This window comes from Crinia signifera, chromosome 4 (assembly GCF_055691185.1).
Source record: "Crinia signifera chromosome 4, ASM5569118v1, whole genome shotgun sequence".
Lineage (NCBI taxonomy): Eukaryota > Metazoa > Chordata > Amphibia > Anura > Myobatrachidae > Crinia > Crinia signifera.
In genome coordinates this window covers 54,267,566-54,290,109 of record NC_139220.1, presented here as the reverse complement: position 1 = coordinate 54,290,109, position 22,544 = coordinate 54,267,566, and the positions used below count along the sequence as shown (strand labels likewise).

The 22,544-nt window shown below is 48.5% G+C and overlaps 1 protein-coding gene across 1 annotated transcript in view; it reads right to left on the bottom strand.

The window, feature by feature from the left end:
- Positions 1 to 22,544, bottom strand: part of LCP2 (lymphocyte cytosolic protein 2) — a 103,896-nt gene that overhangs the window by 61,152 nt on the left and 20,200 nt on the right. Inside the window, exon 4 of the mRNA XM_083181777.1 lies at positions 15,746 to 15,792. Within this exon, the coding sequence (XP_083037903.1) occupies positions 15,746 to 15,792 (47 nt within the window). The remainder of the gene's footprint in view (positions 1 to 15,745; positions 15,793 to 22,544) is intronic.

The following is a 22,544-nucleotide window of genomic DNA, read 5'->3' as shown; positions in this document are numbered from 1 at the left end:
ACACGATACCCTCATATCTATGGCAACAAGTGACCTAGGCCAATATTCTCCAATATAAAACACTAGGCATAATAAATAGGAGCACAAGTTGGGAGGTATGCCATGTATTCAGCGTCAGTTTCACCAAAATGAGCTATAGTTGGAGAAATTTTGGGGGTTATTCTGTTTGATCTGTTCGGATGCGAATTTGCATCCTTGCGAGTCAACCAGAATCCCACCTTGCGAATGGTGGTACGCCGGCCCACCATTCGCAAGGTGCGTACATTCGCACTGGCTTCAAATGGATTACATGAACATCAAATTACATGAACATCCATTCGCAGCCTGCGGGGGAACACTCACATAATTCGATGGTCGCCGACCATCGAATGATGCGGAATGTGCACACAGTTCTAAGTTTGCTCAGAGCAACCTTAGATCTGCATGCACATTCTGAGTGTGCGGGCAGCTGACATCCGGTGCACCCGCATCATCGGCCCATTAGCATGAGAACGCTGGGCACCCATGAAACGCTGGGTGTTCCCATATGCTCATGAGCCGCCCTGCCGCTCCACGCTCCCCCGCCCTCTGCTCGTATGGGAAATGCGCTTGCGCAAAGAAAATACATCTGCCCCGTAAGAACGCACACGGCCATGCGAATGGACCAAAATAAGGTCCATTGTCCAACCTTTACTTTAATGGTATAATCCTACTTTGCGGTCTATGTCCCAGTGTCACAATATGTTCTGCATTTTACAGATTTGGGGAATTTGGGTATGTATGTTAATTGCTAGTCTGCAGCCATTTCTGCAGTAGGATAATGCTATGAAGGGAACCATAAGCAGATAAGGGACAACCTAGTGATTTTCAATTCTAGACACACCCTTTGTGATGTGGCCACAGCCCAGTAGCACACACAGGGGGGGTTTCTGGGTACCCAGAACCCCCCCCAGGAGTCTAAGGACCCTAGGCTGAAAGCTGAGGGTCCCCTCTTTCTATTGGTACAAGAATTTTAAAAATCGGCCCTTGGGAACTGGAGATATCTGACTTCAAAGCAGTGGTCCCCATCCAAGCCTGTTAATTGCTATTCCCAGTCAGATTTCAGGTTCTGTCTGACTTATAGTTTTTCTGAGGGTATATTTCAAAAGCTGGGACTCTCCCCCTTTAAGGGACACTAGGAGCTTGTCTCTACTGTTCCCAGAACCAGAGATATCTGCCTTCAAGCAGCTGGTTACTGCTCCAGCTCTACACACCTGGTATGTATCTGCCTCCTGAGCTCTGATCCCCTAGTACCCAATAGCATTTGGTAGGTGGGATTCTCTAGTTTTATTTCCAATAAAATCTAAGAAGTCTATTTCTGGGAACTGGAGATATCTGCAGTCAAGCAAGCTCTCCTCCCACCAGAAAATTATGAATAATAAGCCCACTCCACTATACACCCCTCCTCTGCATATTAAACATCCTGTACAACCCTGGAAGTTATGTATCAGGGCTCCTTTATTCAGCCCAATGCCCCCTTCTCCCACTCCATCTCCCACCATCTGTACAGTAAAGGGGTAATTAGTGGAAATTACTGATCCAGGCCCTACATGCTGAGCAGTTGATATAATACCCCCTACCACCCCCGGGACATCAAAGATTCACCCACCACTACTGCTGGAGGATCGGTAGAGGCCCCAATACTTTGCTATGCCCAGGGGTCTACACTGTTTTATATTTATATATATGTGTGTGTGTGTGTGTGTGTGTGTATATATATATATATATATATATGTAGAAAATATAAGAACAGAGGGGCGCTCCATAGTGCATAAAACAGTTTATTTACATAAAAGCACACAGCATAAATGATAACCAGCCAGTGAGTGCTCGTACCAAAGTAATCCTCAGTGTGGGCTGGATACCACAGGGTTCAAAACATTAACCAAGCCAGGCAAATCTCCAACCTTTATCCGGAGCAACCGTCAGGAACTCACAGCCCACGCTGCTCTCCCCTCCAGGGGTTACACAGCGTGCCGGGAACCTCGTACGGGAACAGATGGAGGAAGGACAAAGTGTTCCACGAAACGCGTTGGGGCGTGGCTACGGAGACGCTCGCTGCATGCTGTACGCTGTCCAGGCTGTCCTTCCTCCATCTGTTCCCGTACGAGGTTCCCGGCACGCTGTGTAACCCCTGGAGGGGAGAGCAGCGTGGGCTGTGAGTTCCTGACGGTTGCTCCGGATAAAGGTTGGAGATTTGCCTGGCTTGGTTAATGTTTTGAACCCTGTGGTATCCAGCCCACACTGAGGATTACTTTGGTACGAGCACTCACTGGCTGGTTATCATTTATGCTGTGTGCTTTTATGTAAATAAACTGTTTTATGCACTATGGAGCGCCCCTCTGTTCTTATATTTTCTACAGACATCCATTATTCCTGAGGATCCCAGGAATCCTATATGAGGGAGCTGCAGTCCAAACAAACTGGGACTTTGTGCTACATTAGCCTATGGTATAGGCTTATTTTTGCTGGACTGAGAACCTTTGTCTTAGCGCTATATATCCTTTTGTTTATATATATATATATATATATATATATATATACACACAATTATTATTATTATTATTATTTTTATAAATTTGGTCTATCTATAATACTTTAACCGACCCGGCATATACTGGGTCACCTAAGTGTCCATCTCCATGCTTTGCTCCGCCCCTCTGGAAACCCCTTTCTGAAAATCCTGTGTTTGCCCCCTGCCACAGCCCCTGCCCCAATTTACTTATCTGTAATGTTAGAGGTAAGCTTAAGGTGTGCCTGAGAGTGACAGAATGGAAACACATAATATAGGGCCTTATTCTAGTTCACTCTTTCTGACAAAATCCTTCTTAGATGGCCAAAACCATGTGCACTGCAGGTAGGGCAGATGTAACATGTGCAGGGAGAATTAGATTTGGGTGGGTTTTACTTCAAAGTGAGATCTACTGTATATTGCAGTGTAAAAAAAAAAGCAGCCAGTATTTACCCTGCACAGAAACAAAATAACTCACCCAAATCTAATTCTCTCTGCACATTTTACATCTGACCCCTGCATTGCACATGGTTTTGTCCCTCTAAGAAGGATTTTGTCAGAAAGAGTGAACTAGAATAAGGCCCATAGTACCAAATAATATAGGCCCTTATTCAGATCTAAGCGGTAACGGCCGCTTGCGGCCGTTCCGCCGATGTTTTCGCTCTGCGCATGTGCAGAGGGCACTCTGCGCATGTGCAGGCGAAATCGCCGCACAATTTTTTTTACCGCCGCAAAGGGGGTGGATAGGGGCGTGAGGGGCTACTTAGCCTCATTTCCCTATGCACACGCCCCGCGTTTCATGGGCGTTCCCATGCAAACGCGGGGCGTACGCATGGTAATGAGGCTGTGACGCATGTGTTGGGGGCGGGCATCTGACATCGCCGGATGTCAGCTGCCCGCCCCCATACATGCTTTCACACGGACAAGTGTCCGTGAGGTCTATGGTTGCGGGAGCTGGTGGAGCGTGCGGCCCTGCCTTCGATGGTCGGCGACCATCGAATGCAGGGGGCTGCTCCAAGATGGTGGAGGCGTCTCCCCCGCCATTTTCATGCGGACCGCCACATGTCCGCGTACGGACGGCCGTGGCGATCCGCATGGAAGGCGGGGATTCGCCTGCACGGTCGGAGCCGCATATGCGGCTCCGGCCGCACCAAGCAGAATAAGGGCCATAGTACCAAATAATATAGTACCACACGGGGCATGCATTTCAGTCACCAATCCGAATAACGGTGCTACAGTATATACTGTATAAGGCACACCTTTAATTAAGCAAAGTATGCAATGACACACATTTGCATAGCAAAAGGTTTATTGCAAATCTACATTATACTCATTAACCATGTAAAAAAATAAGAGGAAATATATGCAGGAAATGGCAAGTAATAAATCCATCTGAAAGTGAAAATAAAATATGACTTTGCATAATTAAATGAGATATATACTGGGCATCAGAATAAAAATGAACTGTTGATAATGGAAATAGAAATTCTGTATGCTGCCATTTCACAAATATGTTGTTAATTCACCTACTGTTGCATTCACCTACTGTATATTCAGAGTTATACTCTCCTTTGTGACAGGCCTCCCTCCATCTTTACAACTTTATCACTTTTTGAAGCTTGGCACATCTGGCCCAATGTCTGGAAACAACTCTAATTACACATAGGGCGGTATTCAATGTGAATACCTGCGAGGTGCAGCGAATCCTTTTTTGGATTCGCTGCACATTCGCCACGTTCCGGAGCCGGCGGGCTCCGGTATTCAACGAGTCAGGGGCAGCGAGCCCCTGACTGGCGAATATGAGCTCCTGCGGCGATTGCCGCAGGGAGCCTGAGGACGGTGCCAGGCAGAGAGATGGTAGTCTCTCTGCCTAGCCCAGACCTTTGTGGGGGGTTAGGTGGGCTCCCCGGGTGCCAGGCAGCACAGGCTGGCCCCCCCGGGGGTGCCAGCAGGGGGGCGTATATTCACTACACATGATCGTAATGATCGTGCAGTGAATATATGAATATGTAATGAGCGGCTCGGCTCCGGTGTAAAAAAAAAAAAAAAAAAATATTATTTTTAAAATTAAATATATATTCATGTGCTTACAGCACATGAATAAAAATAGCATGCCCCTCCTCAGAATAAAATTCCTGATTTTTTTTACACCAAATGTAAAAAACAAAACACTTTATTTTAAAAGTTCACATTCCACTTCACCATAAAAAGATAGCGATTGCTACTCGGTGAATCATGGCGAAAAAAACCTTCAAATGTATTCGCCATGTGGTCATTGAATAGGGTGATTCACCGTTTTTGTCAGAAATTCGCCAAACAGCACAAATTCGCCATAAAAACCTGGCGAATCAGGCTCATTGAATACCGCCCATACTGTACATACAAGAACCTGTATTGCAATGTGACACGCAGGCCCCACGGCGGTCCGGATGCGTTAGCAGTGTCCTGACTGCTCACACAAAACAATCGGTCATCGACACCTGTCGCATTGTCACCACCCCGTTGCCTTTTCCTGCCGCCACAGAAACAATTGTACTCGCCTTTTATTGCGGTTTTAAAGCTTGTTCATGTTTGCTCTGATGCACGTGCATAGGTGTGGAAATCTCCTAAGAGTGATTTTTGCACTTCTGCGGGAACCTCTGAATCAGGCCTTTTGAGCCAACACGTGCCTTTTGTGCCAACACATCACCCCCATCAGCCACAAGTTGAGAGGCCACTGAGTTGCATACAACTACTTGCAAGTGATTTGTCTCCTGAACATACGTAGAGCAGAAACATACAAGATGCTGAAAATCCACAAAGCCACCCACATTCAGCAATACATCAGCTTCTGCCAGAAAAACATAAATCTTGGGTGGATTGATAAATGAATGACTCTTGGCAAAATACATTTGCATAAAACCATGACAGAGGGTAGTTTTGAACCACCTCCAGTCTTGAAAGGTTTAACAATTGTGTAGACTGCATGGTAAAATGAAGAAGTAAAAAAGGAAATTTCTTATCTACATAAACACACAGGGTTACTTAATTACTTACTTAATTCCGGGGCTGCTCTTATTAGGCAAGCACTCATATGATATACACTGAGAGATGAGACGGAAGACTCACAGATTCATATTGTTACAGACTTGCCTACCCTCCCGGAATGGCCAGGAGCCTCCCGGAAATCGGGTCCTTCTCCCGGGCCCCCTGGGAAGGTAGGCAAGTCTCCTGCTTTGTGGTAATAGCCCCCGCTCCCGCTGTGCCCGCTGGTTTAATTACTGGAAATCGCGGGTCCACGGAGAGGGGGCGGGGCTAAAATGACGCGATCGCGTCATTTCGCGTAGTTTAAGTGGGGCCAAGTGATGTCAGCCTTGCTCCCGCCCCCCTGACGTGTTGCCTCTGCGGGGGGTGAATTTGAAAGTAGGCATGTATGCTATTGTACAAGATTCATCTGTACGTGGATCTTGCAGCTAAACATAGGGCTCTACTCAGACCTGCTTGTTGGGCTGTGAGTGTTTGGAGCCTAGCGGGCAGGTAATGGCCCCCCACACCGCACCACCCGAGTGAAATCTCGCCCATGTGCACGGCTGTGAATGCAGTGCACATGAGGGGGAAAACATTCGGAATCACTCACCATCAAATGGCTTTCTTCTCTGTTGGTAGTGCCGAGTAAGTCTAGAGTAACTCAGTGCTGTGGAGGCTCAGGGGAGAAGGTGGCCCCTCATGATGTCAGCGGCCCTCCCTCTAGGGATGCCAATCCCGGGGCATTTTTTCAATCCCGGGATTCCCGGGATTCCTGGGATCCCGGGATTGGCATCCCCACCAAAAAAAAAAACATTTTTAGCATAGGACCCACCCCGGTCGACCCGCACATCTACTTACATTAGGGTGCGGGCGGGCGGCCGGGAGTGGGTTTGGAGGTGCACGGTGCCTCCCGGCAAGTGCACCTCCATAGAAGACAGCAGGCGGGCGGAGGCAGGCAGGCGGGCGGCGGAGAAGAGGCAGGCAGGCGGAGGCGGGCAGGCGGGCGGAGTCAGGCCGGCGTGCTGGCGGGCGGGCGGAGAAGAGGCGGGTAGGCGGGCAGGCGGTCACTGGTGACGTGTGGCCTGCGCAGCGTGACCTCTACTGCATGCGCAGTCTAATCCCAAAATCCCGGGATTGGATTCTCCAATCCCGGGATTGAAATCCCGGACTTTTTTAGGCCAAATCCCGGGATCCCGCCGATCCCGGGATTGGCCACACTACCTCTCTCCCAATGGCCGTGGAATGCCTATGGTTTTTTGGGCACTCCCAGAAAATGCATGGTTATCCCTCAAATGGCCACATAGTGTCAATCACCATGGGAGCAGCCGGCGAAGGACAGCCTTCACAAACTGTCTTTGTATGAATGGCTCACCATGCGCATGTGCGGCCATCACAAAATTGTTCATGCTGTGAAATCTGCAGCAGAGTGAACAGGTCTGAATCAGGTCCATACTCCATAGCCAAGTGCACAAATCCATTATATTTATATCACAACTAATGGTATCGTTCATGCAGCACAGAGGACATGCAGCATGCTCAATGTTGACTCAATCGTCAACAAAGCATGCAGCAGCCAGGGAGCTGACAATATCATTTACAGATCCCATTCAGTGTGTATGCACTATGCACAATATACAATAGGTTACCCAGGCACATCCCACAATGCATTGTAGCTTTGGGAGTCGGGACTGGTCAGCGCACAGATAAGTCCTCCTCCACAACACAGGGAGCTGACCAGCCCCTGTGGGTGGCTCAGTCACTACCTTGCTGCAGCCTCCAGGGGTGACCCGGGGCTATGGCACACACACTAAAATATACATTTTAAAATACTTGCTGCCTAACGCCAATCAAACAGTGTAAATTTGGTGCCTAGCACTCATTGTCTCTTTAATAACGGTTCTGTAGCACAGGGCCATGTTCCCCATGTGGGTTGTGTCTCTGGGCACAACATGGCTTAAGTAAGGGTACATGGGGAAGTGGGCCCTACTTGTGAGAGCCTACAGAACATGCACCCATACCACCACCATAGGTGAGGTATGCGCCCCAACCACCATCGGAGAGACATGTGCTCCCTCCATCACCAGATGCATGTTCTTCCACTATCACTAAGGAGACATGCAACTTCATCATCACCAGAGAGGCATGCTTCTCCACCATCACCAGAGAGGTATTCTCCTCCACCATCAACAGAGAGGCATGCTCCTCCACAATTACCTGGGAGGCATGCTTCTCCACCATCAACAGAGAGTCATGCGCCTCCACCATCACCAGATTCATGTTCCTCCACTATCACCAAGGAGACATGTGACTCCACCATCACCAGAGAGGCATGCTCCTCCACCATCAACAGAAAGGCATGCTCCACTACTATCAACAGAGTCATGCTCCTCCACCATCACCACAGAGGCATGCTCCTCCACCATCACCAGAGTGCAATGTACCACAACCATTATGAGAAATGCGCCTACTCTATCACAGGAGAGGCATACGCATTTGCCACCAACATTGGAGAGGCAGGTGCTCCCACTACCAGCATTGGAGTGACATGGTCACCCACCACTAACATTGGAGAGGCATTCACTCCCACTGTGCTGCCCTAGTTAGGGTTTCTCAAGTTGAATCCACCATTTTGTATGGATGCTATATGATTTATTGAGTTCTTATGTATTTGTTATCCTTTGCTGCCATCTACTGGCCAATGTTATATTTACCTCTGTAAGTTAATGTAATTACCATATGTATGTGTCATGTGACTACTCCTGTTCTGTGAGCTCACTTCCAGTTCCTGTGTCAGTCTCATGTGTAGCAGACATGTTTTCCTGAGCTGCAGAAAGGATTTTGCTTTGACCTCTATGTATCATCCCTCAAGGTATATCTGTGCATCATCTCAAGGTACAGCAATAAAATACCTAAATCATTACCATTGTATCCTCCTCACTGGATCCTTACATGCAACTGGTGTTGCTAAGGGAATTTAACATAACGAGTTCACTATCTTCCACTGTTTGCATAAGGGTTGCCACTCACAACTATCAGAGACTTCCTTCACGTGCATCTGTGGCAGAATACCCACCACCATCATCGGAGAGGCATGCACCCCCACCACCACCATAGGAGAAAATGTGCCCCAATCAATTGAGAGGTATGCACCACCACCACCACCACCACCATTGGAGAGGCACGAGCCCCCACCATAGGAGAATCATGTGCCCCACCACCATCATAGGAGAGGTGCTTGCAGACACATACTGTATTTTGGGAGCTACTGTGCCATTGGCAGCATTGTTCATTTGGTCAGATAAATAATGATATAATATATAATATATAATAATTATTTCCTGGCATGGGCACCTACACAACATTTATATTGGAAATGAAGAAGACGCGTGTGCCGGGGGCGGGCAGCTGACATCACCAGATGTTAGCTGCCCGCCCTGTTGGCGTAGCTGGGCGCCATACATCTGAGTCACCAGAGAGTGACTTAGATTTGCAAACGCTCAAGAAAACATCTGATTATTTACTTTGCACAAAAAAACGAAATAGCACCCAAATCTAACTCTCTCTCTGCACATGTTACATCTGCTTCCCCCCTACCTGCAGTGCACATGGTTTTGTCCATTAGAGAGAGAATTTACTTTTGTAAGTGAACCAGAATCAGGCCCAATACCCCATAATTAAGTTTTTGGGAGATTTTTGCCAATTTATTAAAAATAAAAAACTAAGAATTACATGTACATAACTGCCACATCTTGAACATTATAGTCATAGAACTATACCACATTAGTGATCACACTCAACGGACAACTTTATTTTACATTTATTATCACACTTTAATACACATTGTTGCACTTGATTTCACTGTAAAATAATTTTTAACCATATTTCACAGTTTTTAATTGATAACCAATAAAAGCTACATTTTATTGTAAATTATTTTCTTGGGACACCACATTAAAAGAAAACATGGCAAATAAATGCTAAATAACAATGCTAACCAGTCCAGTCCCCTTGTAGGAATCCTTTTTCTTCTTCATTTTTTGTGTATATTTACACTAATTCCTAGGAAGCATCTCCCTATATATGAAACACTAAATTTGTAAAGACTCTGCTTTATAGGTATTGTCTGGCTGTCATATATTTTAGACTGTGCTGATTAACCTTCATGTTTGAATGTACATAAGCATTTACAACTTTTGCCAAGAAGCTCAAAACTGAGCTCAGGTGCATCCTGTTTCCACTCATCATCCTTGAGATGTTCCAAAAGCTTAATTGGAGTCCACCTGTGGTAAATTTAGTTGATTGTACATGATTTGGAAAGGCACACACCTGTCTATATAAGGTCTCACACTTGGCAAGCATCAAGTCAAAGGAATTGGGTGTACACCTCTGAGACAGGATTGTATCGAGGCACAAATATGGTGAAGTGTGCAGAAAAATGGAAGAAGTTGGGTACCACCAAAATTCTTCGGTACTTGTGTAGTTTCACGGCGCCAGTATGGCACCGTGCGTCTGAGTCCCCTTGCGGGGCTCGCTTCGCTCGCCCACGCTGCGGGCTCGGTGGCTCGCTACGCTCGCCACACTATTTAAAATCAACTCCATGCCAACATGGATAGTGGGGGTATTGAACTATCCACGTTGGCATGGAGTTAAGTTACTTTTTTTAACATAGTTTGTGGTGAGCGTAGAACCCGGAAGTAGCACTACACAAGTACCAATTCTTCCTAGAGCTGGGCGGCCGTCTAAACTGAGTGATCATGGGAGAAGGGCCCTAGTCAGTGATATGACCAAGAACACGATGGTCACTCTGTCAAAGCTACAGCATTCCTCTGTGGAGAGAGGAGAACCTTTCAGAAGGACAACCATCTCTGCAGCAATCCACCAATTAGGCCTGTATGGTACAGTGGCCAGAAGGAAGCAACTCCTTAGTAAAAAAGCACACGAGAGCCCACTTGGAGTTTGCCAAAATGCACCTGAAGGACTCTCAGACCATAAGAAACAAAAATCTCTCGTCTGATAAGATAAAGATTTAACTCTTTGGCGTGAATGCCAAGCATCATGTTTGGAGGAAACCAGGCACCGTTCATTACCAGGCCAATACCATGCCTATAGTGAAGCATGGTGGTGACAGGATCAGGAACTGAAAGACTAGTCAGGATAGAGGGAAAGATAAATGCAGCAGAGACTGTACAGAGACATCCTGGATGAAAATTTGCTCCAGAGCGCTCTTGACCTCAGATTTTGGCAATGGTTCATCTTTCAGCAGGACAACGACCCTGTGCACACAGCCAAGATATCAAAGGAGTGGCTTCAGAACAACTCTGTGAATGTTTTTGAGTGGCCCAGCCAGAGCCCAGACGTGAATTTGATTAAACATCTTTGGAGAGGGCTGAAAATGGCTGTGCACTGACACTTTTTCATCCAACCTGATGGAGCATGAGAGGTGGCATCATATTTAAAAAGACTTGAGTCTGTTATTGCTGCTAAAAGTGCATCAACAAAGTATTGAACAAAGGTTGTGAATACTTACTGTTAGAGATGTGCGGCGGACACTTTTTCGGGTTTTGGTTTTGGATCTGGATCTCCCTTCGTGTTTTGGATCTGGATTGGTTTTGGCAAAACCACCCTTGTGGGTTTTGGTTTTGGATCTGGATTTTTATAAAAAAAATGCTAAAAACTGCTAAAATAACAGAATTTGGGCCTGTTTTTGCCAAGTATTATTGACCTCAATAACATTAGTTTCCACTCATTTCTAGTAAATTTTGATCACTTCACAACTTACAAAATTGTTTTCATTTACTGTAGTTGGGCCAAAAGGGTATACCGAGGTAGCTGGATGACTAAGCTAAGCGACAGTAGTGGGCATCACATACATGTGGACCTTACACTTCCAACCTGGCACATCTTGGAAGCAGAGCAGCACGGCAGGGGCAGACAGGGTGGCATTTTAATAAACTATCCCAAAAAAAGAGAAATGCTCCAAAGAGCAAAAAATACAAAGAGGTATCGGCCTTGTCATGACTGATGGTAGCAGCTTCAGCACTGTTCAGTTCTCTGAAACTGTCTGCTGTATGGGGGTGGCCATTTTGTGGTGGTCCTCAGCAGAAGAACGGAGCCGCCGGGACCAGCGCGATAGGTAATGCTGTGGGGGATTGAGGGGGGGGGGGGGTTTGCATAGGCGGCGGGGCGGCAGGGCAGGGGGGTAGGGGTGCTTGGCGGGGTGGCGGCGAGGCCCCCCCCCCCCTAACGGCGGGGGGGGCACCCAAAACGTAGCTACGCCACTGCTGTGGGGGTAACACACCCCTAGCACCCTAAGGGGTGGGACAGCAGCACAGTGTATAACAGGATACAGCATAACTGCAGAATGTGTAGAGCAATTTACACAAAACTTGGCACACATATGATTTACAATCTGAGAACAAACACCTTGGAGTAAGACACACCTAGAACCCTTAGGGGTGATGCAGCAGCACAGAGTATTTCAGCAGACAGCATAGCTCCGGAATGGCTGGAGCAATTTACAAACAACTTGGTACACATATAGCTAACTGTCTAGGAACAAACACTGTGCGTAGAGCAATTTACACAAAACTTGGCACACATATGATTTACAATCTGGGAACAAACACCTTGGAGTAAGACGCCCCTAGCACCCCTATAAGTGAGGCAGCAGCACAAAATATTTCAACAGACAGCATAACTCTGGAATGGCTGGAGCAATTTACACCAAACTTGCTACACATATGACTTATAATCTGGGAACAAACACTGTGGGGTAACACACCCCTATCAGCCCTAGGGGTGGGCTAGCAGCTCAGAATATATCAGGACATGCATGATATGTCAGTGACAACAAGCCTGCATGTGACAGGGGCAGTGACATGCTGTGAAGAAGGGCATAGGCGCCGATTCCGTGGGTGCTCCTGGGTCCGAGCACCCATGGAAAATGATACGCACCCATGGGCCACGGCAGGGGCTCACTGCCACTCGCCGCCACCCTGCGCCGCTATGTCTGAAAACCCCCTCCAATGATCCTTTCCAGGCCCCACAGTGTATTAGCATAGAGTTTCACCTCCCAGCAGGTTCCAGTGAGATCTCACAGGAATCTTGAGCCCAGAGCCCAGCAGAACTGCTGGGCAGACAGTGGCGGGGTCCCTGCGGCGGATAGGAAGTCAACGGCGGGGTCCCTGCGGCGGATGTGAACTATTAGTGGTTCCCATCCACCACAGGGACCCCACCGCTGACTGCCCATCCACTGCAGGGACCCCGCTGCCTCCCCAGCACTGCACGGACCCTGCTGCGGCGCTGCCCGGATCCCCGCCTGCCTCCGTTCCGGACTTGTGGGGGGTCTGTGGGGACTCATTGCAAGGCCACACCCCTTCTCTAAAGGACACAAACCCACACACTGAGAATTATATAATGGCAGTAGCAGGGTCTCCCAGAAGCACAGAGTATATCAGGTGATGCCTAATGTGCTGCCCTATATAAGAAACTGTAAATAAATAGATCATTTCCCAGGGACCCTGTTCTAATTTAACATCCTCATCCCGTAGCAAAGCACGGGGATTCTGCTAGTATATGTTGCACTCTATTTTACAGTGCTTCTTTGCTTTTTTTGTTCAGAGATTCTATTTACATGTTGGAAAATACATCAACATTTCATGTTGTTTCACAATACAGTGCGCTGAAAGTTTCTGTGGTTTATACATCCTTCCTGGTCTGCAAACAAGAGAATTATCAGTTTGTGTGCTACTTAGGTTTTAGTTACGTACTGCAGAACAGAGAGCATACATGTGTCCGGTGGAGGCTCTGGAGGAGGGGGGGATGGGACGAGGGCTGTAGCACAGGTCAAAATTTAAAAAGGAGAGGCAAGGGCGTAACTACCATAGGTGCAAGGGGTGCAGCTGCTATGGGGTCCAGAGCTGAAGGGGGCCCCTCTTTGCTGTCTAAGTAATATGTTTTACATATATTAATCACCATCAGTTGCTAAATAGGGGGCCCTTACAAACTTTTGCTATGGGGCCCACGAATATCTCGGTACGCCTCTGAGGAGAGGCACCTGCCACCAACTCAGCTGCCATTCCAAAATGATTCACTAGCAGTGAGTGTGGCCAGTGGCGTAACTATAGTCTCGCAGCCCCCGCGGTGGCGGGGAGGCGCTAGGCAGGTGTGGGCGCCTGGGGGGTCTGCGGGACTATAGTTACCACCTGGTCCCAGCTCCCGACTCCTGCCCTCCCCCTCCTTACCCCATTGCCGCCGGCGCCGCTGCCTCTAACCCGACACGCAGATCAGTGTCGGGTGACGGGCGGTCCCCGGCTCCATGTGCAGTGCTAATATAATAAGAGACACTCGGAAAATGGCTGCCCCCATAATGCTGTATGGGGGCAGCCATTTTCCGAGTGTCTGTTATTATATTAGCACTGCAGCTGGAGCCGGGGACCGCCCGTCACCTGACACTGATCTGCGTGTCGGGTTAGAGGCAGAAGCGCCGGCGGCAATGGGGACGGGTAAGGAGGGGGTTAATATTTCGGGGGGGGGGGGCGCCCGAAATGTCCGGCGGGGGGGGGGGGGGGGGGGGGCGCAAAAAAATAGTTACGCCTCTGAGTGTGGCTCCCCTATTTGAATTTTGATATGTACTGCTGCCCCTTCTCTGGAGCCTTCCATGCATGTGTCACATGAACCAAGTTAAATACTTGCTTTAATACCAAAGTAAAAAATCTCACCCAGGGTCGGTTCTACTATTAGGCAGCTTTCTAGGGTGCCGGGATCTGGGGGTGGTGACCAAGGGCGTAACTACCATAGGTGCAGGGAGTGCAGCTGCTATGGGGCCCAGAGCTGAGAAGGGCCCACTTTGCCTGTCAAAGTATCATGTGCTATATACATTTTTTAGCATTAGTTGATCAATAGGGGCCCTTACAAACTTTTGCTATGGGGCCCAAATGTATCTATTTACGCCACTGGTGGTGACACTGAGTCTGCCTATAACAAAATGAATCATGTCTGTGAGGAAGAAATCCTTGTAGTACTTAATACAGGTGGCGGCCATGGAACATTAAAATGCCAGCTCCACACTTTCACATGAGGGTCTGAAAAGTGGTTATTGAGCGGATGGATGTGGTGGTGGTGTGTGTGTGTGTGGGGAGTGGGGGGGTTGAAGGGTGGCAGAAGTTTGAAGTTTTGCATAGAATGCCAAGAAGCCTTGCACTGGCCCTGTCTTCACCATCCCCAATATGGCGATCACAGGCAGGCGATAACAATGCTCTACTGAGTCTAGTGATATAGGGCCTTATTCTAGTTCACTCTTTCTGACAAAATCCTTCTTAGATGGACAGAACCATGTGCACTGCAGGGGGGCAGATTTAAAATGTGCAGAGAGAATTAGATTTGGGTGAGTTATTTTGTTTCTGTGCAGGGTAAATACTGGCTGCTTTATTTTAACACTGCAATATAGATCTCACTTTGAAGTAAACCCCACCCAAATCTAACTCTCTCTGCACATGTTACATCTTCCCCACCTGCAGTGCACATGGTTTTGTCCATTTAAGAAGGATTTTGTCAGAAAGAGTGAACTAGAATGAGGCCCATAGTTACACATGTAATGATTTGTTCACTTTACATTCATCCAATACTAAATGGAGAGCAATAATATGGGTACATAAAGGTCCTTTTTTCCATCATAATATATAAAAAATGTAAATATGAATGGCATGTATGTTAAATATTTGTTCAGGCCTCAGTCTAAAATGGAGCTAGGAATTCTTGCACAGTAGTAAATCAGCAGTCAACGCAGAATCAATCCCAGGCATATTCTATAGGAGAATTTATGCCTGGGAGTGTAATAATTGCTGGCAATTTTTTCTTTATTAAAGCTTGAGTACAAAGCAAAAAAAAATAAAAATGTACGGTATAAAAAAAGTGCTACATCATGTATTACAAGTATCTAATTAAAGGAAAGTACCAATATCATTTAAGCCAAAAATGGAAAACAAATTAGAATGAGACAGATATTGATCCAAACCAAATGTATGAACCAGAGCTATGAAGCATGGCCAATGATACGCTTCTATGCCATGGTAGATGCAGAATCTATGTATTGATTGCCAAAGCATTTTCATTCGCAATTTTAATGTTAATGTTGTTTCTTGTTGAGCAATATATGTAAATACTGTATATCATATATTAGGGAAAATATAAAGATTCTTGTATACTTACGGTACAGCTATTTTAGGAAACTTCTGCATGTCATTTTCTGACATTTCCTGTAACAAGAAAGACAAAGTTGGGTGAATTGAGAAGGGAGATGTTTTACATAATCTACAATGTTGTGTCAATGGAAGGGTGGATCGCTCATGGACCTTATTGGGAAGATTTCCGGTAGGCCAATGCACCTATGAGGCTGCCTTTATAAAAAAAATAGCTGTGGCCCTGCACAGACTATTGGCCCCGTCTCCCACACAAACTTTGTCGATTAACAGAGCACAGTACCAAATGCTGAAGATACTCATCTAAGGCGGGTGCCCATCTATGTCCATTATGTGTGCACTGCAGGTCCCGGTTATTTGAAATAATACCCCTTTCAAACCATAAAATGCAGGGACTTACACGGGAATATGGTCCCAGGATCATTCTGGGAAATTCCCGGGCTTGCCCATTTTACACCAGCCTAGTCCCTCCTGCATTTTCTGGTGTGAAGGGGAGAGAAAGCCCCCCTCCTTTAACCGGCAATATTGTTTAACCAGCTATATCTTCGGAACAAACTGACTCATTTACATGAGACCAGTATCATATTGAAGAACTTTTGAGTGGGCTTCAAATGATTTTGATCCCATGAAACTGGGCCATTTGGGTCCAGAGAAATCTGCCCTCAAAGAACATGAACAGCCATGAAACTACATTTCAGAAACAAAAAAAATCGGTTTATCCGCAATATCTCTGGAACCAAATAACCCATATGAACCAGCCTGGTATCAGATTGAAGGCCCAGCGATTTGGGTTCGAATGAACCTTGAGCTTCTGTGATGCCAGGTGGGGGGGAACTGGCAGCCATCGGACCTGGGTGGGGGTTTGAATTAGCGGGTCCCATGTTATCATATGGGGAAAACGTTCCAGCTTTGGCCGGCGGTATCTCCGGTTTCCAAGGGGCTCGTTGGAAAGCCCCAGTCCTCATCTACAAAATGGGCCTATTTGGAGAGTCGTCCTGGAGCTGTAGCTCCATCAGGCCCATTGTTAATCCGGCCCTGACCACACACCGAACTCTAGCTCTTCCTCACACTGTCACCACACACCGTCCTGTTGTTCTCCCTCACCCTGTCACCACACACCGTCCTGTTGTTCTCCCTCGCACTGTCACCACACACCATACTGTTTCTCTTCCTCACACTGGAGCAGATGTATTAAGCCTTAACAAGAGATAAAAGCAAGGGTGATAAATCATAATCATAATCAACTTTATTGGCCATGTGTGCTTGTGCACACTAGGATTTTTTTTGTAGATTACAGTGCAGCATCAAGCAGGGATGAAGAGGGGGGGGGGTCATTACATACATTACATTGAGACATTACATGCGAGGAACATATGCCCACCGAGCAGCACAGCGCCTAGGCAGCCATCAGCGGCGCCACTGGTCACTTCCGCAGCCAGGTAGGTGACAATATAAGCAGGGACAGTGTACTGGCACACAGAGAACATATACCCGTCAAGTTGCATAGTGCCTAGGCAGCCATCAGCGGTACCACTGGTCAATGCAGCAGCCAGGTAGGTAACAGTATGAGCAGACACATTGCAGTTATAGCAGACATAGCAGAGACAGTACAGTTATCACACAGGGGACACGAGGTTACATATGGCTGAGTGCACAGATCCTAGGCAGCCATATTGCGGCACCATTTGCGGTGAGGAGGGGGGCAGGGACGGGGAGAGTCACTGAGGCCTGGGGAGAGTCAGTGAGGCCTGGAGACCTGGTGCTGGAGTTGGGCCCTCTCTGGGCTGAGTTCCACACCGCTGCTCCTGATAGTCTTATCATGCCTGTGGCACCGCCACAGAATAGGGGGCTCCCGCATCTGCTGGTGCTGGGGGTCAGCGGCTGGGACCTGTGGGCCTAATCACTTCCAATGTGTCCGGGGGCCTTTGTTGGGGGCCGCGGCTGAGCAGTAGGCCAGAGTGTGAGACAGGGGGGCCAAGGCTGGGCCTGCAGGGAAGGGGATGCCGGAGTCTCCCAGGAGCAGGACCAGCTCCTACCTGCCATGTCACAGACTGTGTTTGAAAAATGTCATACAGGAGCTGATATGCTGGCTATTTATCACTCTCCATCAGGGGCGTATTGGCCATTAAACTCTCAGGGAAGTTTCCCGGGAGGCCGGCTGTCCGTGAGGCCACTTGATCCCTGACCCGATGCTTTTTTAGTTAAATGATGTAAAATAAACCCCTCTCCGGAACCTGGACAGGAAGCGGCATCTCAATAGCTCAGACTCAGAGTTTCTCTCTGTAGCACAGTCAGAGACCCTGCGTCCTGCATCCTGTGAGAGCCGGCCCGCCCCCATTTCCTGCACTGTCACAAGGGGTTCCGCCACTACAACCTGGCAGCCGCCTGTCTTTTTTTTCTTAATGGGAGCGGGGGCAGTCTGTACCGAGCTAACCGGCCCCGGGAGGGAGGCAGCTCCCTCTTCCCCACTAGTCACCGGAGAGCAGCCGCTGGATGTTTCTTATCAATCCTTCCCCCTGCCCTGCACAGAGCTGGACGTACAGCGCTCGTCCAGGCATGCAGCGCTATTTCAGACCTATAATGCTGCCAGACAGATTTCATACAGAGCTCCCATCTCTGCAGTGTCTCATCATAGCACCGCTCCTTTGGAGACACGCAGCAGGTACTCTTCACCCTGAAGGGGAGGGAAAGGCCGGGAAGGGGACTTGGTTCCAGTATATCTGCACTCCTGATCCATGTATCCAATACAAAGTGTCAGTGCACCCCACCCCTATTCCCTGCACAATGTAGGTACTGTATGTGTTTGTGTCCCCTGGTCCTTGTGTGTGTTTGCGCCCCTGTACAATGTGTGTGCCCTTTGTTTATCTCTTATATATTTGGCTGCATCTGTCACTCAAAGTGTGTGTATAACAGGAGGGACAAATTGCTCTGTTTCTGGACTTCTCCCTTAATTAATGATTGCCAGCACCTGTGTTGAAGCACCTTTCTAATCAATTAATAACATGTGTGAAACAGGTGATGGCAATCATACATTATGAGGGAAGTCCAGAAACAGAGCAATGTGTCCCTCCTGAAGAGGGTCATGTTGGGAGGTATGTGACTGACTCACATGACAGAGAACCAGCCCAGTGAGCCCACAGTGCCAGACATCCTCTGCCTCCCCATGTTGTCCAGCAAAGACACTGTCGCCCCCCGTCGCCCCACCCACGATTCGCGCCCCTCCTGTGACCCCCTCCCGCGATTCGCGGCACCCCCTTGCGACTCCCGCAATTCGCGGCAACCCCCCCCCTCCCGCGATCCACGGCACCCCCCTGTGCCCCCCCTCCCGCGGTTCGCTGCAACCCCCCACGCGATTCACGGCAAACCCCCCCGCAATTCACGGCACCCCCGCGACCCCCCCTCCCGCGATTCGCGGCAAACCCCCCCCCCCTCCCTATGGCTATGGTCGACAATGAAAAAGGTTGACATGAGATTTTGAGATTTATTTTCATTTTTCGAATGTTCTCATATTCATTCTCATGTGTCGACATGGACACCAATGAAATGCCACACTTATGTCAACATTTACATGTGTTGACCTTTCTGTGTTGATTTTTTCTTGTGGCGATTCGCGGCACCCCCCGCGACCCCTCCCACGATTCACGGCACCCCCCCTGCGACCACCCCCTCCCGTGATTCGCGGCACCACCCCACCCTGTGACCCCCCTCCCACGATTCGCTGCTAACCCCCCCTCCCATGATTCGCGGCAACCCCCCCGCGCCCTCCCTCCTGCGATTCGTGGCTTTTTAATTAAACAAAGCAATACACACCCCCTTCCAAATCACATGCTCTCTATTTAACACATTTCACCTATAACTCAAGTTGCAATACAGGGCATCTTACATACAATTCTAACCATATTTCTCACAATACAACGTTCACAAATTAAGGGGGCGCAGCCCCTTACGACAGTGTGAAGAGCGCCCGTAGGGCGCAATGAATCACCTAGTATACAATATTTATGTGTGTTAGTGTGCCCCTGTGTGTCAGACTGCCATAGTGTGGGAGGACGCAGCAGACCCCTCTTGCTCCGTTAAAATTTGCCCCAGTTGGCTACAGGCAGGGCCACTCACTCTGTAAACACCCATCTCTCACTTTTGTTTCCACTCCTCTCTCCCCTAACACCCTCTTTGTCTTTTAAAACCTATTACCCCCCAGGTCATAGTAGTGGCAATGAAGGGGCCCCCCCTCAAGATTTTGCTATGGGGCCCAGAAGGTCTTAAGGCCCCCATACACTATGCAATTTTGGGACGATTTCATTCGATTTCGGCACTTTGAGCCGATAATTGGGTGAAATTGGCCCAAAATCGCAAGTGTGTGACATCTGATCCGATCCGCAAGCGATTTATCACATGTAAAAATTGGCTCATCAAGTGCCAAATTGTATGTGAGTCTCCCGGGTAGCTGCCGGGCGGGTCACAGGAGAATTGGGTCCGACATGTCCTAATGTATGGGGTCCCTTAGTTACGCCCCTGACCTGAGACTAGAGTCAGCCGGCTGAAGTCTGCTGGAATGGCCAAGTAATGTGCTGGGCAAGGATCCTGATGGCTGATTGAAGTCCTGGCCAAGAAAGGGCCATGTTCTACAGTATATTCCGGGTCCAGCAACCCAGCAATCCAACCCGGGGTATAAGCAGTGTTATTCACGGGTTGCTTGGCAGTTTGAATGGGTACCCTGGATTGAGCGACATTTGTCCTGTTCACTTCTATGGAGGAGGCAGCAGCGTCACATCTGTGCTGCCTCCTCCCCGCCTGACATACTGACGCTCTACCTGTACTGGCAATAAGCCGGGTCGCTGTAAGCACCAAATATTGCAAATGATGGGTCACTTCTGGTACAGACTAGTGTTCAAATCCCAGGTGCAACATGATATTTGCAATGTGAAAGGGGTATAAGTGACTCATACCCCTTTCACACCGAGCTGCAAATTACTGGGTTAAAAATTTCAACCTGGTAATTTGCTGAATAATGGGGCCTACACACATAGCGATATACAGGCATTTCACTAGATCACTTAGATAATCTAGCATCACTATGTGTGAAGGCCCCTTAAAACAAGTATTTATTTGGTGTAAAAGGGACAGTTTGGTAATTATTTTGGCTTAAGGGTGCCTTCAAAAAGTCATGGAGACCCAAAGGGTGCCTTGGACTGAAAAAGTTTGGGAACCACTGTACTAGCCCATTCATCAGTGGCGTTACTACCGAGGGCCAGGCCAAGGAGAGTGGGCTGTAGTAAGCGGGAGCAGGGATCGATGACTGCAGTTGATCTTTGGTGCAGTCAGGACTGGGTGTAGGGGGAGCAGCGGGCCCAAGAAACAGCTCGGGGCCCGCTGCTGCCCCTGCACCCAATCCTGACTGCACCAACGATCAGTGGTAGTCAGCGCTCCCTGCTCCCGTTTACTACAGCCCACTCTCCTTGCCCCCCCACAAGCTGCAGTGCACTCTCCTGGCCGGCTTACAGCTGCTGTAATGAGCTATGCTCGCCCCCCTCTCTGTCTAATACCCCATTCTCACTGCAGCCAAATTCCCGGGTCTAGCATGTGGACCCGGGAATTTGCCTTTTAACACGGGTTTTTTGGCAGTGTGAACGGGTCACACACAACAAGCATGTAACTCCCCCTGGCAACAAGTGTGTAACTTTCTCTTGCAACAATCATCTAATCCCCCATGGCAATGAGCATGTCAGAATCAGAATCAACTTTATTCTCCATGTGTGCTTGCGCACACTAGGAATTTTTTGTGGATATACAGTGCAGCATCAAGCAGGGATGAAGGGGGGGGGGATTACATACATTACATTGAGATGTTACATGCAGGGAACACATACCCGCCAAGCAGCACAGCGCCTAGGCAGCCATCAGTGGCGCCACTGGTCGTTGCACCAGTCAGGTAGGTAGCAGTATAAGCAGGTACAAAACAGTATCACACAAGGAGCACATACCCGCCGAGCTGCACAGCGCCTAGGCAGCCATCCGTGGCGCCACTGGTCGCTTCAGCAGCCAGGTAGGTTACAATATAAGCAGGGACAGTATACTGGCACACAGAGAACATATACCCGCCAGGCTGCACAGCGCCTAGGCAGCCATCAGCGGCGCCACTGGTCGCTGCAGCAGCCTGGAAGGTAACAGTATGAGCAGAGACATCGCAGTTATAGCAGAGACAGTACAATTATCACACAGGGGACCGGGGATTAGAGGTTACATGTGGCTGAGTGCACAGATCCGAGGCAGCCATTTGTGGCGGGGGGGGGGGGTTGGTGGGGGTGGGGGAGGGGAGAGGAGAGTCAATGAGGCCTGGGGAGAGATGTACAGATGTAGCTCCACTTATCTTTACAGGGACAGGCGGAGCTTCCCGCCGCCGTCCGCCGCCTCCCCTGCCACCACCGACGGTCCCCATGTTCTCACACCTTGCCCTAGTGGATGGTAGGGCATGAAATATCGCCTGTCGGCACATGTCGGCTCAAAAAACTGTGAAAAAAACCCATGTCGACCTTTTGACTGTCGACCTAGACACAGTTGACCTAATGGTAGTGTCGACATTTTTGCTTGTCGAACTAATGGTGTTGACCTAATGGTTGTCTATCTTTTTTCTGTAGGCAAATAGTCCGGATACCGTAATAGGCATTACGGTGTGTGCCATAATATGTAATAGGCATTACAGTGTGTGGCATAATATGTAATAGGCATTACATGTGTGGCATAATAGGTAATAGGCATTGCGTTGTGTGGTATAATATGTAATAGGTATTACGGTGTGTGGTATAATATGT